At 43.2% G+C, this 15602-nt stretch overlaps 1 protein-coding gene across 2 annotated transcripts in view; it reads left to right on the top strand.

Moving 5' to 3' along the window:
* The first annotated feature begins 314 nt into the window (after nucleotides 1-314).
* LOC118374580 (glutamine--fructose-6-phosphate aminotransferase [isomerizing] 2-like) overlaps nucleotides 315-15602 on the top strand; it is a 39798-nt gene continuing 24510 nt past the window's right edge. For both annotated transcript variants that reach the window (XM_052488111.1, XM_052488110.1), the window contains exons 1-5: nucleotides 315-481; nucleotides 3897-4004; nucleotides 6029-6133; nucleotides 6830-6955; nucleotides 12400-12458. In XM_052488111.1, coding sequence (XP_052344071.1) covers nucleotides 475-481; nucleotides 3897-4004; nucleotides 6029-6133; nucleotides 6830-6955; nucleotides 12400-12458 — 405 coding nt within the window. In that variant the 5' untranslated portion in view covers nucleotides 315-474. The remainder of the gene's footprint in view (nucleotides 482-3896; nucleotides 4005-6028; nucleotides 6134-6829; nucleotides 6956-12399; nucleotides 12459-15602) is intronic.

Raw genomic sequence — 15602 nt, 5'->3', positions numbered from 1 at the left:
TTACATTCCCAGGTTCTTCATAACCATAACTGATGATAGAAAATGTGCATCCAGGAAGCTTTACCTCCATGGAAGTTTGTTAAGAATGCCTTGATCTCTTTTTGATGATGTAACTGTGTCAGGTATTAGTTCAGTTCCATGCACATGATGTCTCAATTATAGTATGATGGGACGTCTCTGGAATATGTAAGGACTGGTTTACAGTAAAACTTGAGTTCTAGGAAGTAGTCCACATTGCAGTATAAAGTTGGTGTATGTTACAGTGAAAGGGTGGTTACCCTAGTTGCCTTGGAGACGAGGCCGGGGGTGGAGCCCGCGCTCGCGGAAACTGGCTTTAAATAAGTGCTGGGAGTGAGAAGTTTTACAGTTTCATTTGGATTCTACTCAGGAACTACTGACGGTAGTAACGGCGTAAACTACCACGAACCGGCCATCGCCTTGAACAGTATCCATTTGGACAAGACAATCAGAACCATGTGTGGTAAGGTCAGATAGAGCTACATCTTTTACTGTGCATCATGGAACTGGCAATCTGGAGTGCCTAATCAGGAGACTTTTTACGCATTATGCAAAAACATGACGGTAGGTTAGTTTAGTTTAGGCTACTACTATTATTGGAATCTGACAAAATTATTATGTATGTAGTTATTGTAGGCTATTTTAAACCTGTCGGTTCAGACAGTTTGTGTATGTGCGTCACTGAATGCTGAATGAAATGCCATCCTTGTAGGCAATTTACATGTCAGTGCAGACACTTTTTATATCTAAATATAAACCTCGATTTAATGTAGAGTTCAGCTGCGGTCCCCAGTACAATATATTGGAGGGACTCTGATCCTCCCACCGTAGATAACATCCCTCTTCCATGCATCCTGAATAGGACGTTGAGTTGCTACGTGTCAATTTACCTCCTCGGGGTAGGCCTGTCAATGACAGCTCAGCATTGTATTGTGAGCAGGTTCTGATGATACACATAAAATATTATCGGCCCATGGAGCTTCATTCTCAAATGTCCAACTTTTTGTAAAACGAAACGTAGACTATGCTTAAAGATGTAGGTGTCACCAGAGTCCTTGGATTCCAGGCCTACGCACATTTATGTTGCTGAAATATGATTATGCATTATCATGAAAATGTAGGATTGTTTAAGCAATAAGGAATGAGGGGTGTGGTATATGACCAATATACCACGGCTGAGGGCTGTTCTTATGTATGACGCATCTCGGAGTGCCTGGACACTGCCCCCGAGGTGCCTTATTGCTATTATAAACTGGTTACCAACGTAATTAGAGCAGTAAAAATGCATGTTTTGTCATACCCGTGATATATGATCTGATATACTACTGCTATCAGCCAATCACCATCCAGGGCTTGAATGAACAAGTTTATAAATACTATTAAATACTTTTAGTTTAATAGTAACTATTTTGCCCCTAGGTGAGAAATCTAAGCAATGCGTTACAGCAGACACTATATCTATTTCGGCCAGTTTGCTTTTCTCAGCCACTCTTAGAAAAAAAAATTCTATCTAGAACCTAAAAGGTTTCTTCGGCTGTCCCCATAGGAGAACCCTTTGAATAATTATCCCTGTTTTGTTCCAGGTAGAACTATTTTGGGTTACATGGAGAACCCTTTCCACAGAAAGTGAGGGTTCTACGTTCCACCTGAAACCAAAAATGGTTCTACCTGGAACCAGAAAGGCTTCTCCTATGTGGACAGCAGAAGAACCCTTTTGGAACCCTTTTTTCTAAGCGTGTACTTGGTTGAGGCGAACATTGCGCTCCGCTCAATGGCCACCTTAAACCAACCTCCCTCCATTGCACAGCGCGCAGACTGGGAAGTTTAATTTCGCACATCAAGGTTCCCCTTTGAGGTGCTCTCCAGAGCATAAAGAGTGTTGTGTTTTTATCAGAACCCCGGCAGTATAGTGCACCAGTGGTTCCCATCCCTTTTCACTTCCTAGTACCCCTTGTTGGGAACCACTGTAGTCACTGTAATGGAGGTTTGCTAATTGAGACATGCCCTTTAAATCAAATCAAATCAAATGGTATTTATCGCATGCACCGAATACAGTGAAATGCTTACTTACAAGCCCTTAATCAACAATGCAGTTTATTTAAAAAAATATATATAAATATAACAAATAATTAAGGAACCACAATAAAATATTCAGACAGCAGCAAATATTCTGTAAATGCTACCATTATTTCCCCAGTTGGATAGAGACTAATTCATTGATATACACTTTAAAAAAAATGTATATATATATAAATATTATGATTTAATTTCACTTATTTGTCCCAGTTGGCCATGTCAGTAACCCATCTGCATAGGCCACTGCTTCAATGCTTACATTAATATTATAGAGCAGGATTTTTCCAAACACAGGAAGAGAGGATTGTGAAATACATCAAACAACTGTTGGGTTACTGAGTGACACTTTATCCGTCTCTGCTCTCAAATTCTTACGCTACTTTGCGGAGAGTTTTATTCTATATTTGAATGAATACACTGTAAAACATGTATAGTACAAGACTCATCTCATCAACTGTTTGCTGCACCATAGCAACAGAATAGGATTTACCCCCTGTGCTAACAGAATATAAGAGGAATTGTAACACGACTATGGGAAATGGCAGCCTCTATCCCTAACTCAACAACCCCGTACTGAATGTACAATCTACATTATACCTACACACTGTTGAATATGAAGATTGAAGTAGGAAAGGAAGGTTAAAAAAAGCAGTGAAAAGACCACAGAGCTGATCTATGTCTCTATGCCTCTATCTCGCTGTCTCTATGTCTCTATCTTTATGTCTCTATGTTTCTATCTCTGTCTCTATCTCTGTCTCTATCTTTGTCTCTATGTCTCTGTCTCTATATTTGTCTCTGTCTCTATCTTTATGTCTCTATATATATGACTGTATGTCTCTATCTCCATCTCCATGTCTCTTCTCCATGTCTCTATCTCTATGTCTCTATCTCTATGTCTCTGTCTCGATGTCTCTGTCTCGATGTCAATATGTCTCTGTCTATATGTCTATATGTCTCTGTCTAAATGTCTCTGTCTCGATGTCTATATGTCTCTGTCTATATGTCTAAATGTCTCTGTCTCGATGTCTATACGTCTCTATCTCCATGTCTCTATCTCCATGTCTCTATCTCCATGTCTCTATTTCCATGTCTCTATCTCTATGTTTCTGTCTCGATGTCTCTATGTCTCTGTCTCTATGTCTCTGTCTATGTCTCTATCTTTATGTCTCTATGTCTATGTCTCTATCTTTGTCTCTATTTTTATGTTTCTGTCTCTGTCTCTATATTTGTCTCTGTCTCTATCTCTATATCTCTCTCTCTGTCTCTATCTTTATGTCTCTATATATATGACTGTATGGCTCTATCTCCATCTCCATGTCTCTTCTCCATGTCTCTATCGCTGTCTCTGTCTCTACTCTATGTCTGTCTCTATGTCTCTATCTCCATCTCCATGTCTCTTCTCCATGTCTCTATCTCTGTCTCTGTCTCTACTCTATGTCTCTGTCTCTATGTCTCTGTTTCGATGTCAATATGTCTCTGTCTCGATGTCTATATGTCTCTGTCTATATGTCTAAATGTCTCTGTCTCGATGTCTATATGTCTCTGTCTATATGTCTTAATGTCTCTGTCTCGATGTCTATACGTCTCTATCTCCATGTCTCTATCTCCATGTCTCTATCTCCATGTCTCTATCTCCATGTCTCTATCTCCATGTCTCTATCTCTATGTCTCTATCTCTGTCTCTATGTCTCTGTCTCTATGTCTCTATGTCTCTATGTCTCTATGCCTCTGCCTCTATGTCTCTGTATCTCTTGCTATCTTTGTCTCTCTCTCTCTCTCTCTCTCTCTCTCTCTCACTGTAGGGATCTTTGCTTACCTGAATTACTGTGTGCCTCGCACCAGAAAGGAGATATTTGAGACGCTGGTGAAGGGACTGCGAAGGCTGGAGTACAGAGGCTATGATTCAGCAGGTAAATAAATGAATATGTTTTATTTTCGCAGTTACATTTTTGCAGTGAAATGTGTTGTTCTACAGGCTCAGCCATAGTAGTACAGCACCCCTAAAGCAATTGGGGTTAAGTGCCTTGTTCAAGGGCACATCAACAGATCTTTCACCTTGTCGGCCTGGGTATTACCCTGAACACACACACACACACACACACACACACACACACACACACACACACACACACACACACACACACACACACACACACACACACACACACACACACACACACACACACACACTATTCATGTATCCAGCCTTACTGTGTAACTGTACAGACAGTTTAAGGCTTATAGCACAACTCAACTCATAGTAAAGCACTATTACATCATAAAACCCTAAGGACAACTGATTTCTGCCCTGTGTACTTTGGGCTGGTTAGACAGTATTTGTACATGCTCTGTGTGGTCATACTGAAGGTATGGTATCTAATCACTTACTGTCAGTTATAGATCATCCTGATGAGTGCATTGTAGATCTAGGTCCAGGAAGCAGGGCTATGTTGACACACAGGTAGGACAGGTAAGATGAGGTGGGGTGTGGACATCTGATTACATGCTCCATCTAATAATAATCTAGTTATACCTTATTACTTCCACTATCTGTTCATAGCTACAGCTAGGGGTTGATTTGGGACAGGGAATAGGTCAGCAACGCTCAAATAAGTCTGATGAGTTGAACTTATAACAGAGAAGGTAGTAGTAGAGAGCCCTCGTGAGGAGAGAATCTGTAGCCTTTAGTTCTGTTCTGAGACTCACCGTGCACCAATGATATCTGCCTCACTGGTATTTACTATTGCTTTGGCATTCCTCCAATGGCATATTCCAGAGCACACAGACACGCATGAACCCCCCCATGTTTGTTTATCCTGGAACACAGCTCCTTTCATGGCGGGTAAAACCCATATGCTACACACACACACACAGTCATTACCTGTCATTCTATGTGAGCTGGTTAATATTCACAGGTGTTCCACAGTGATCAGCGGGTTAATATTCACAGGGGTTCCACAGTAATCAGCTGGTTAATATTCACAGGGGTTCCACAGTAATCAGCTGGTTAATATTCACAGGGGTTCCACAGTAATCAGCTGGTTAATATTCACAGGGGTTCCACAGTAATCAGCTGGTTAATATTCACAGGGGTTCCACAGTAATCAGCTGGTTAATATTCACAGGGGTTCCACAGTAATCAGCTGGTTAATATTCACAGGGGTTCCACAGTAATCAGCTGGTTAATATTCACAGGGGTTCCACAGTAATCAGCTGGTTAATATTCACAGGGGTTCCACAGTAATCAGCTGGTTAATATTCACAGGGGTTCCACAGTAATCAGCTGGTTAATATTCACAGGGGTTCCACAGTAATCAGCTGGTTAATATTCACAGGGGTTCCACAGTAATCAGCTGGTTAATATTCACAGGGGTTCCACAGTAATCAGCTGGTTAATATTCACAGGTGTTCCACAGTAATCAGCGGGTTAATATTCACAGGGGTTCCACAGTAATCAGCTGGTTAATATTCACAGGGGTTCCACAGTAATCAGCTGGTTAATATTCACAGGGGTTCCACAGTAATCAGCTGGTTAATATTCACAGGGGTTCCACAGTAATCAGCTGGTTAATATTCACAGGGGTTCCACAGTAATCAGCTGGTTAATATTCACAGGGGTTCCACAGTAATCAGCTGGTTAATATTCACAGGGGTTCCACAGTAATCAGCTGGTTAATATTCACAGGGGTTCCACAGTAATCAACTGGTTAATATTCACAGGGGTTCCACAGTAATCAGCTCTTTGCTCTAAATTAACAACTGGATTAGGATTTGAAGTCAAGCTTTCACATTGTCATGACTATTGTCTCAGTTAAAGTTGACCTGATTCATTGACTGGCCATGCAGCCTACTAGCCAGCTAATATAGCCTGCATTGATGATGATTGGCTTAAGGTTGGTATTGGTATAAGTTTGCCTTGTCTCTCTGGTTTCAGGCATCGCTGTGGACGGTGACAAGAAGACAACGACAGAAGACAACAGCAAAATTGTTCTCATCAAGAAGAAAGGCAAAGTGAAGGCCCTGGATGAAGAGCTCTACAGTAGGTCTCATGACTACCTGCATCCATCACATTCCTGTTGTCCAGCGTCAGTATTATGTGTTTATGAAGTATTCTATAGTCTGTAGCTCTCTCTCTTCTTGGTAACTCCTCTGTCCTTCTGCCCCAGAACCCTTCCAGTTTACTTCCCTCCTTCTTTGCCATAACTAATACCTGTCTAATGAAAGAGGCGACAGTGTATGGTTACTGTAAGGGTAGCCTCTGCTGAGTCCCCAACAACCGGATGTTCCGGTTTTCAGGGGAAATGAAAAGAGGGCGTGTGACGCGACCTCCGTTTTTCGACATTGACAAGACGACACAACAGAGTTTCTAAACCTACGTACATACGTAACTGTCCCCGGCGACACTCCATCTTAACTCCTCCTCCACATTTACTGGATTGGTTGAACAGTGCAGAAGAGAACCTCCCCCGACAGTTTTTTCCCTTCTCGTCAAGACCAGTATATAAGGGGTTCTAGTCTCAGAGGCCTTTCTTTTACACCTGCTACGTTAGGTAATGCTAAAAGGTTGAATTACACTTCCGTAGTCCTCTGTCAGCTTCACCCTTTATCACAGTGCTTTATAATGCACCTTTATGGACCGATGTAATGATTCTCCCTTTCATGTTACTGTGCAGACATTGCCATACATGTAAAATGACATGCTCATGGCATTGATCTTGATGTGTCTTGTGAGCAGAGAAAGACTGCATGGATCTGGAGGTGGAGTTGGACACACACTTTGGCATTGCTCACACACGCTGGGCCACACACGGTGAACCCAGTGCCCTCAACAGCCATCCCCAGCGCTCCGACAAGAACAACGGTAACACACACTACACACACATACGCACACATGCCATACATACAGTTGCACGAATACGTTTGTGAACCCTTTGGAATTACCTGGATTTCTGCATTGATTACTCATAAAATGTGTCACAATAATAGACAAATACAATCTGACTAAACTAATAACACACAAACAGATGCACTTTTCACATTTTTATTGAAGACATTGAGTAATCATTCATAGTGCAGCCTGGAAAAAGTTAGTGAACCCTTGAATGTAGTAACTTGTAGATCCTCCTTTAGCAGAAACAACCTCCACAAACGTTTCCTGTAGCTGCGTATAAGACTTGCAAAACGTTGAGGAGGAAGATTTCTGAACCATTCCTCCCTATAAATATGTTTCAGTTCATCAATATTTCTGGGTTGTCTTGATTCAGGTCAAGCCACAGCATGGTTAAGGTCAGGACTCTGACTTGGCCACTCCAAAACACACATGTTCTTCCTTTCAGTCATTCTTTAGTTGATTTACTTGTGTGCTTTGGGTCATTGTCTTGTTGCATCACCCAACCTCTCTTAATCCTGAGGTCATGACTGCTGCCCTGACATTCTCCTGTAAAATGTCTTGATACACTTTTGAATTAATTGTTCTCTCAATGATTGCAAGGCATCCAGGCCCTGAGGCAGCAAAGCAGCCACAAACCATGATGCTCCCTCCACCATGCTTCACACTTGGGATGAGTTTTTAGTGTTGGTGTGCAGTGCCCTTTTTCCTCCACACACAGCGTTGTGCATTTTTCCCAAAAAGTTCAACTTTTGTCTCATCTGTCCACAGAACATTTTCCCAGAAGCATTATGGAACATCCAGGTGGTCTTGGGCAAACTTGAGACGTGCCGCAATGTTTTTTGTTAGACAGCAGTGGTTTCCTTGGTGGTGTCCATCCAACAACACCATTGTTGTTCAGTGTTTTTCTGATAGTGGACACATGAACAGAGACTATTGTTGTTTGTAGAGTTTTCTGGAGGGTTTTTGCTGTTACACTTGGGTTCTTTCTCACCTCTTTCAGGATTGCCCTTTGTGCTCTTGGAGTGATCTTCGCTGGACGCCCTCTCCTAGGGAGAGGAGCAACAGTCGTGAATCTTCTCCATTTGTAGACATTTTGTCTTACTGTGGATTGATGAACGCCAAGGTCTTTAGCAATGCTAATGTAACCTTTTCCAGATTTGTGCATCTCTATAATGTGTCTTCTAAGGTACTTTGAAAGTTGTTGGGATCGAGGCATGGTTCAAACTAACCAATCATTCTGGAGAAGAACAGATTGGTCAGTAACCAGGTTTTGTGTGGCTTTATTTAAAGGGCAGGGCACATGTGCAACCCACACATGCAACCCACTCATCTGCAACCCACTCATCTCATCTCCTTAATTGAAGCACCAAATAGCTTGAGGAGAATGCCGAGCTGTAGTCGATGAACAGCATTCTCACATAGGTATCTTCCGGCGCCGACAGAGATGGCCGCCTCGCTTCGCGTTCCTAGGAAACTATGCAGTTTTTTGTTTTTTTTACGTGTTATTTCTTACATTAGTACCCCAGGTCATCTTAGGTTTCATTACATACAGTCGAGAAGAACTACTGAATATAAGATCAGCGTCAACTCACCATCAGTACGACCAAGAATATGTTTTCCGCGACGCGGATCCTGTGTTCTGCCTTACAAACAGGACAACGGAATGGATCGCATGCAGCGACCCAAGGAAACGACTCCGAAAAAGAGGGAAACGAGGCGGTGTTCTGGTCAGACTCCGAAAAAGGGCACATCGCGCACCACTTCCCAGCATTCTTCTTGCCAATGTCCAGTCTCTCGACAACAAGGTTGACGAAATCCGAGCAAGGGTGGCATTCCAGAGGGACATCAGAGACTGCAACGTTCTCTGCTTCACGGAAACATGGCTTACTGGGAAGACGCTATCCAGGGCGGTGCAGCCAACGGGTTTCTCCACGCATCGCGCCGACAGAAACATACATCTCTCTGGTAAGAAGAGTGGCGGGGGCGTATGCCTCATGACTAACGGGACATGGTGTGATGAAGGAAACATACAGGAACTCAAATCCTTCTGTTCACCTGATTTAGAATTCATCACAATCAAATGTAGACCGCATTATCTTCCAAGAGAATTCTCTTCGATTATAATCACAGCCGTCCGTATATATCCCCCCCCAAGCAGACACATCGATGGCTCTGAACGAACTTTATTTAACTCTTTGCAAACCATTTATCCGGAGGCTGCATTCATTGTAGCTGGGGATTTTAACAAAGCTAATCTGAAAACAAGACTCCCTAAATTTTATCAGCATATCGATTGCGCAACCAGGGGTGGTAAAACCTTGGATCATTGTTACTCTAACTTCCGCGACGCATATAAGGCCCTGCCCCGCCCCCCTTTCGGGAAAGCTGACCACGACTCCATTTTGCTGATCCCTGCCTACAGGCAGAAGCTAAAACAAGAGGCTCCCACGCTGAGGTCTGTCCAACGCTGGTCAGACCAAGCTGACTCTACACTCCAAGACTGCTTCCATCACGTGGACTGGGACATGTTTCGTATTGCGTCAGATGGAAATATTGACGAATACGCTGATTCGGTGTACGAGTTCATTAGAACGTGCGTCGAAGATGTCGTTCCCATAGCAACGATAAAAACATTCCCAAACCAGAAACCGTGGATTGATGGCAGCATTCGCGTGAAACTGAAAGCGCGAACCACTGCTTTTAATCAGGGCAAGGTGTCTGGTAACATGTCCGAATATAAACAATGCAGCTATTCCCTCCGCAAGGCTATTAAACAAGCTAAGCGTCAGTACAGAGACAAAGTGGAATCTCAATTCAATGGCTCAGACACAAGAGGCATGTGGCAGGGTCTACAGTCAATCACGGACTACAAGAAGAAACCCAGCCCAGTCACGGACCAGGATGTCTTGCTCCCAGGCAGACTAAATAACTTTTTGCCCGCTTTGAGGACAATACAGTGCCACTGACACGGCCTGCAACGAAAACATGCGGTCTCTCCTTCACTGCAGCTGAGGTGAGTAAGACATTTAAACGTGTTAACCCTCGCAAGGCTGCAGGCCCAGACGGCATCCCCAGCCGCACCCTCAGAGCATGCGCAGACCAGCTGGCCGGTGTGTTTACGGACATATTCAATCAATCCCTATACCAGTCTGCTGTTCCCACATGCTTCAAGAGGGCCACCATTGTTCCTGTTCCCAAGAAAGCTAAGGTAACTGAGCTAAACGACTACCGCCCCGTAGCACTCACTTCCGTCATCATGAAGTGCTTTGAGAGACTAGTCAAGGACCATATCACCTCCACCCTACCTGACACCCTAGACCCACTCCAATTTGCTTACCGCCCAAATAGGTCCACCGCCGACTACAGCTCGGCATTCAACACCATAGTACCCTCCAAGCTCGTCATCAAGCTCGAGACCCTGGGTCTCGACCCCGCCCTGTGCAACTGGGTACTGGACTTCCTGACGGGCCGCCCCCAGGTAGTGAGGGTAGGCAACAACATCTCCTCCCCGCTGATCCTCAACACGGGGGCCCCACAAGGGTGCGTTCTGAGCCGTCTCCTGTACTCCCTGTTCACCCACGACTGCGTGGCCATGCATGCCTCCAACTCAATCATCAAGTTTGCGGACGACACAACAGTGGTAGGCTTGATTACCAACAACGACGAGACGGCCTACAGGGAGGAGGTGAGGGCCCTCGGAGTGTGGTGTCAGGAAAATAACCTCACACTCAACGTCAACAAAACTAAGGAGATGATTGTGGACTTCAGGAAACAGCAGAGGGAACACCCCCCTATCCACATCGATGGAACAGTAGTGGAGAGGGTAGCTAGTTTTAAGTTCCTCGGCATACACATCACAGACAAACTGAATTGGTCCACTCACACTGACAGCGTCGTGAAGAAGGCGCAGCAGCGCCTCTTCAACCTCAGGAGGCTGAAGAAATTTGGCTTGTCACCAAAAGCACTCACAAACTTCTACAGATGCACAATCGAGAGCATCCTGGCGGGCTGTATCACCGCCTGGTACGGCAACTGCTCCGCCTCAACCGTAAGGCTCTCCAGAGGGTAGTGAGGACTGCACAACGCATCACCGGGGCAAACTACCTGCCCTCCAGGACACCTACACCACCCGATGTTACAGGAAGGCCATAAAGATCATCAAGGACATCAACCACCCGAACCACTGCCTGTTCACCCCGCTATCATCCAGAAGGCGAGGTCAGTACAGGTGCATCAAAGCTGGGGCAGAGAGACTGAAAAACAGCTTCTATCTCAAGGCCATCAGACTGTTAAACAGCCACCACTAACATTGAGTGGCTGCTGCCAACATACTGTCATTGACACTGACCCAACTCCAGCCACTTTAATAATGGGAATTGATGGGAAATTATGTAAATATATCACTAGCCACTTTAAACAATGCTACCTTATATAATGTTACTTACCCTACATTATTCATCTCATATGCATACGTATATACTGTACTCTACATCATCGACTGCATCCTTATGTAATACATGTATCACTAGCCACTTTAACTATGCCACTTTGTTTACTTTGTCTACACACTCATCTCATATGTATATACTGTACTCGATACCATCTACTGTATGCTGCTCTGTACCATCACTCATTCATATATCCTTATGTACATATTCCTTATCCCCTTACACTGTGTATAAGACAGTAGTTTTGGAATTGTTAGTTAGATTACTTGTTGGTTATCACTGCATTGTCGGAACTAGAAGCACAAGCATTTCGCTACACTCGCATTAACATCTGCTAACCATGTGTATGTGACAAATAAAATGGGATTTGATTTGATTTGATTTTGAGAAGTGGTTAACACAGAGGTCCACTTACTTTTTCCATCCTGCACGTGAAGGATTACTCAAAGTCTTCAATACAAATGTGACAAGTACAACTGTTTGTGTGTTATTAGTTTAGTCAGATTGTGTCTGTCTATTATTGTGACTTTTTTATGAGTATTCAATGCAGAAATCCAGGGTTCACAAACGTATTCTTGCAACTGAACATACATACATGCATACTTACATACATACTTACTTACATACATACATACACACACCCACCCATGGCTCTGCCACATAGATTTCTGGAATGGAGGGGAGAGAGCTTTTTTTCTGTTTACCGATTGTCCAGAGATGTCAATGTGTAGTTACAGTTACAGCTCACAGAGGTGTCTGGCCTCTGACAGAGTCCAGACAGACTGAGTCCAGACAGACTGAGTCCAGACAGAGACAGAGGCCAGACAGAGACAGAGGCCCAGACAGACCGACAGACAGGTTCTACTTCAGTTGACCATAGCCATGTCCTTCCTCAGGAACACATGATCATATTACACATATTATGTACAGTATCTTCACTGTATTCTCTCTCTCTCTTTTCCCCAGCGTTTGTTGTCATCCACAATGGCATCATCACCAACTACAAAGAGTTAAAGAAGTACCTGGTAAGTCCACTCCCCAGTATGTATTTCTGTAGTTTCACTATTTCAGTATCAAGGCTGTTTTGGGTCAAACCCTTGGTTATGGTCCGAGATATGATCAGAAGTGTCATAGGGTTTCAAGCCTTCTGTCATGCGAAGCTTTGCCTTTGACGATCTTAGGCCTGGGTCCTTTGTGTAGGGCTTTTTGACTGTTGCACTATTCCACACAAATGCAAGTGAATTGAAATGGCGTTGAAAAAGTGGCAATGGGCAATGTTTACTTTAGGCAGAAGTCGTACATAGGCTGTGTAGAAAAGCCTAAAGCATTTGTTCAGCTCCCCTCGACATTGTGGACTTCACAGCGTGAGCAGCGCAAGTGATTTATATAAGAAAGGGAGTTTGTAAAATCGGGAAAGTATGCATCTAAGAAATAGTTTTCAATATGAACGAACTCAGAATCACTTGGGCTCTCCAAAAATAATATGGTCCCTGTGATAGAACATTTATGTTGATTGCCGATTACAGCTGTCGCAGGCCAGCTCTCTCTCCCGCCTCCATTTTAACCCACACCTCTTTCAAGTGCCACACAAGCAGGCCATCCTGAATAGTTACTTATAGCTACCGCTACTGGTATTACTAGTAGCCACTCCTTATTATTGTGGTATATAATGTTGATACCTATCCCATTGCAACTACACTGAGTATAAAAAAAACATTAAGAACTCTTTCCATGATATAGTCTGACCAGGTGAATCCAGGTGAAAGCTAGGATCCCTTATTGATGACACTTACAATAAACATACACCAGCGAAAGTTGCTGGGAAAGTAGCCCTGTTTCTGCCCTAGTCATGACTGTGCTATACATGCTGTAAACTACAAAGGGAGAAGCCAAATTCTGAACCACACCCTTCTCAAGTACGTACTCTGATACTCTTTACTCCCCCACCCCCCACCCCATTTGACCAGATCTCAGCTATTACCAATGTTATCAGTAATTACTAGCAATTCATTTATCAAAAGCAGTTGATATGCTATAACAATAAGTCAATAAGGTATGTACAAATTCATTTTGTCACTGTGTTCTGTCTCTCTGGTTTCTTGTGGCAGGTGAAGTCTCAATACGTACTAAAATACACTGAGTGAACAAAACAACTCTTTCAATGACATAGACTGACCAAGTGAATCAGGGTGAAAGCTATGATCCCTTATTGATGTCACTTTCTAAATTCACTTCAATCAGTGTATATGAAGGGGAGGAAACAGGTTAAAGAATACGTTTTAAGCCTTGAGACAATTGAGACATGTACAATGACAGGACAAACAATTTATGTGCCTTTGAGCAGGGTATGGTAGATGGTGCCAGGTGCACCGGTTTGGGTCAAGAACTGCAATACTGCTGGGTTTTCCAACAGATGAGTTGTTAGTCTAGAGGAGTTGTTAGTCTAGAGGAGTTGTTAGTCTAGAGGAGTTGTTCTGCTAGAGGAGTTGTTAGTCTAGAGGAGTTGTTCTGCTAGAGGAGTTGTTAGTCTAGAGGAGTTGTTAGTCTAGAGGAGTTGTTAGTCTAGAGGAGTTGTTCTGCTAGAGGAGTTGTTAGTCTAGAGGAGTTGTTCTGCTAGAGGAGTTGTTAGTCTAGAGTTGTTCTGCTAGAGGAGTTGTTAGTCTGGAGGAGTTGTTAGTCTAGATGAGTTGTTAGTCTAGAGGAGTTGTTAGTCTAGAGGAGTTGTTAGTCTAGAGAAGTTGTTATGCTAGAGGAGTTGTTAGTCTAGAGGAGTTGTTAGTCTAGAGGAGTTGTTATGCTAGAGGAGTTGTTAGTCTAGAGGAGTTGTTAGTCTAGAGGAGTTGTTATGCTAGAGGAGTTGTTAGTCTAGAGGAGTTGTTAGTCTAGAGGCGTTGTTATGCTAGAGGAGTTGTTAGTCTAGAGGAGTTGTTAGTCTAGAGGAGTTGTTATGCTAGAGGAGTTGTTATGCTAGAGGAGTTGTTATGCTAGAGGGGTTGTTAGTCTAGAGGAGTTGTTAGTCTAGAGGAGTTGTTAGTCTAGAGGAGTTGTTATGCTAGAGGAGTTGTTAGTCTAGAGTTGTTCTGCTAGAGGAGTTGTTAGTCTGGAGGAGTTGTTCTGCTAGAGGAGTTGTTATGCTAGAGGAGTTGTTAGTCTAGAGTTGTTCTGCTAGAGGAGTTGTTAGTCTAGAGGAGTTGTTCTGCTAGAGGAGTTGTTAGTCTAGAGCTGTTCTGCTAGAGGAGTTGTTAGTCTGGAGGAGTTGTTAGTCTAGATGAGTTGTTAGTCTAGAGGAGTTGTTAGTCTAGAGGAGTTGTTAGTCTAGAGAAGTTGTTATGCTAGAGGAGTTGTTAGTCTAGAGGAGTTGTTAGTCTAGAGGAGTTGTTATGCTAGAGGAGTTGTTAGTCTAGAGGAGTTGTTAGTCTAGAGGAGTTGTTATGCTAGAGGAGTTGTTAGTTTAGAGGAGTTGTTAGTCTAGAGGCGTTGTTATGCTAGAGGAGTTGTTAGTCTAGAGGAGTTGTTAGTCTAGAGGAGTTGTTATGCTAGAGGAGTTGTTATGCTAGAGGAGTTGTTATGCTAGAGGAGTTGTTAGTCTAGAGGAGTTGTTAGTCTAGAGGAGTTGTTAGTCTAGAGGAGTTGTTATGCTAGAGGAGTTGTTAGTCTAGAGGAGTTGTTAGTCTAGAGGAGTTGTTAGTCTAGAGGAGTTGTTAGTCTAGAGGAGTTGTTATGCTAGAGGAGTTGTTAGTCTAGAGGAGTTGTTAGTCTAGAGGAGTTGTTATGCTAGAGGAGTTGTTATGCTAGAGGAGTTGTTATGCTAGAGGAGTTGTTAGTCTAGAGGAGTTGTTAGTTTAGAGGAGTTGTTAGTCTAGAGGAGTTGTTATGCTAGAGGAGTTGTTATGCTAGAGGAGTTGTTAGTCTAGAGGAGTTGTTAGTCTAGAGGAGTTGTTAGTCTAGAGGAGTTGTTATGCTAGAGGAGTTGTTAGTCTAGAGGAGTTGTTAGTCTAGAGGCGTTGTTATGCTAGAGGAGTTGTTAGTCTAGAGGAGTTGTTAGTCTAGAGGAGTTGTTAGTCTAGAGGAGTTGTTAGTCTAGAGGAGTTGTTAGTCTAGAGGAGTTGTTAGTCTAGAGGAGTTGTTATGCTAGAGGAGTTGTTATGCTAGAGGAGTTGTTATGCTAG

The sequence above is a fragment of the Oncorhynchus keta genome, chromosome 30 (genome assembly GCF_023373465.1).
Source record: "Oncorhynchus keta strain PuntledgeMale-10-30-2019 chromosome 30, Oket_V2, whole genome shotgun sequence".
Lineage (NCBI taxonomy): Eukaryota > Metazoa > Chordata > Actinopteri > Salmoniformes > Salmonidae > Oncorhynchus > Oncorhynchus keta.
This window is presented reverse-complemented; position numbering and strand designations above follow the sequence as displayed.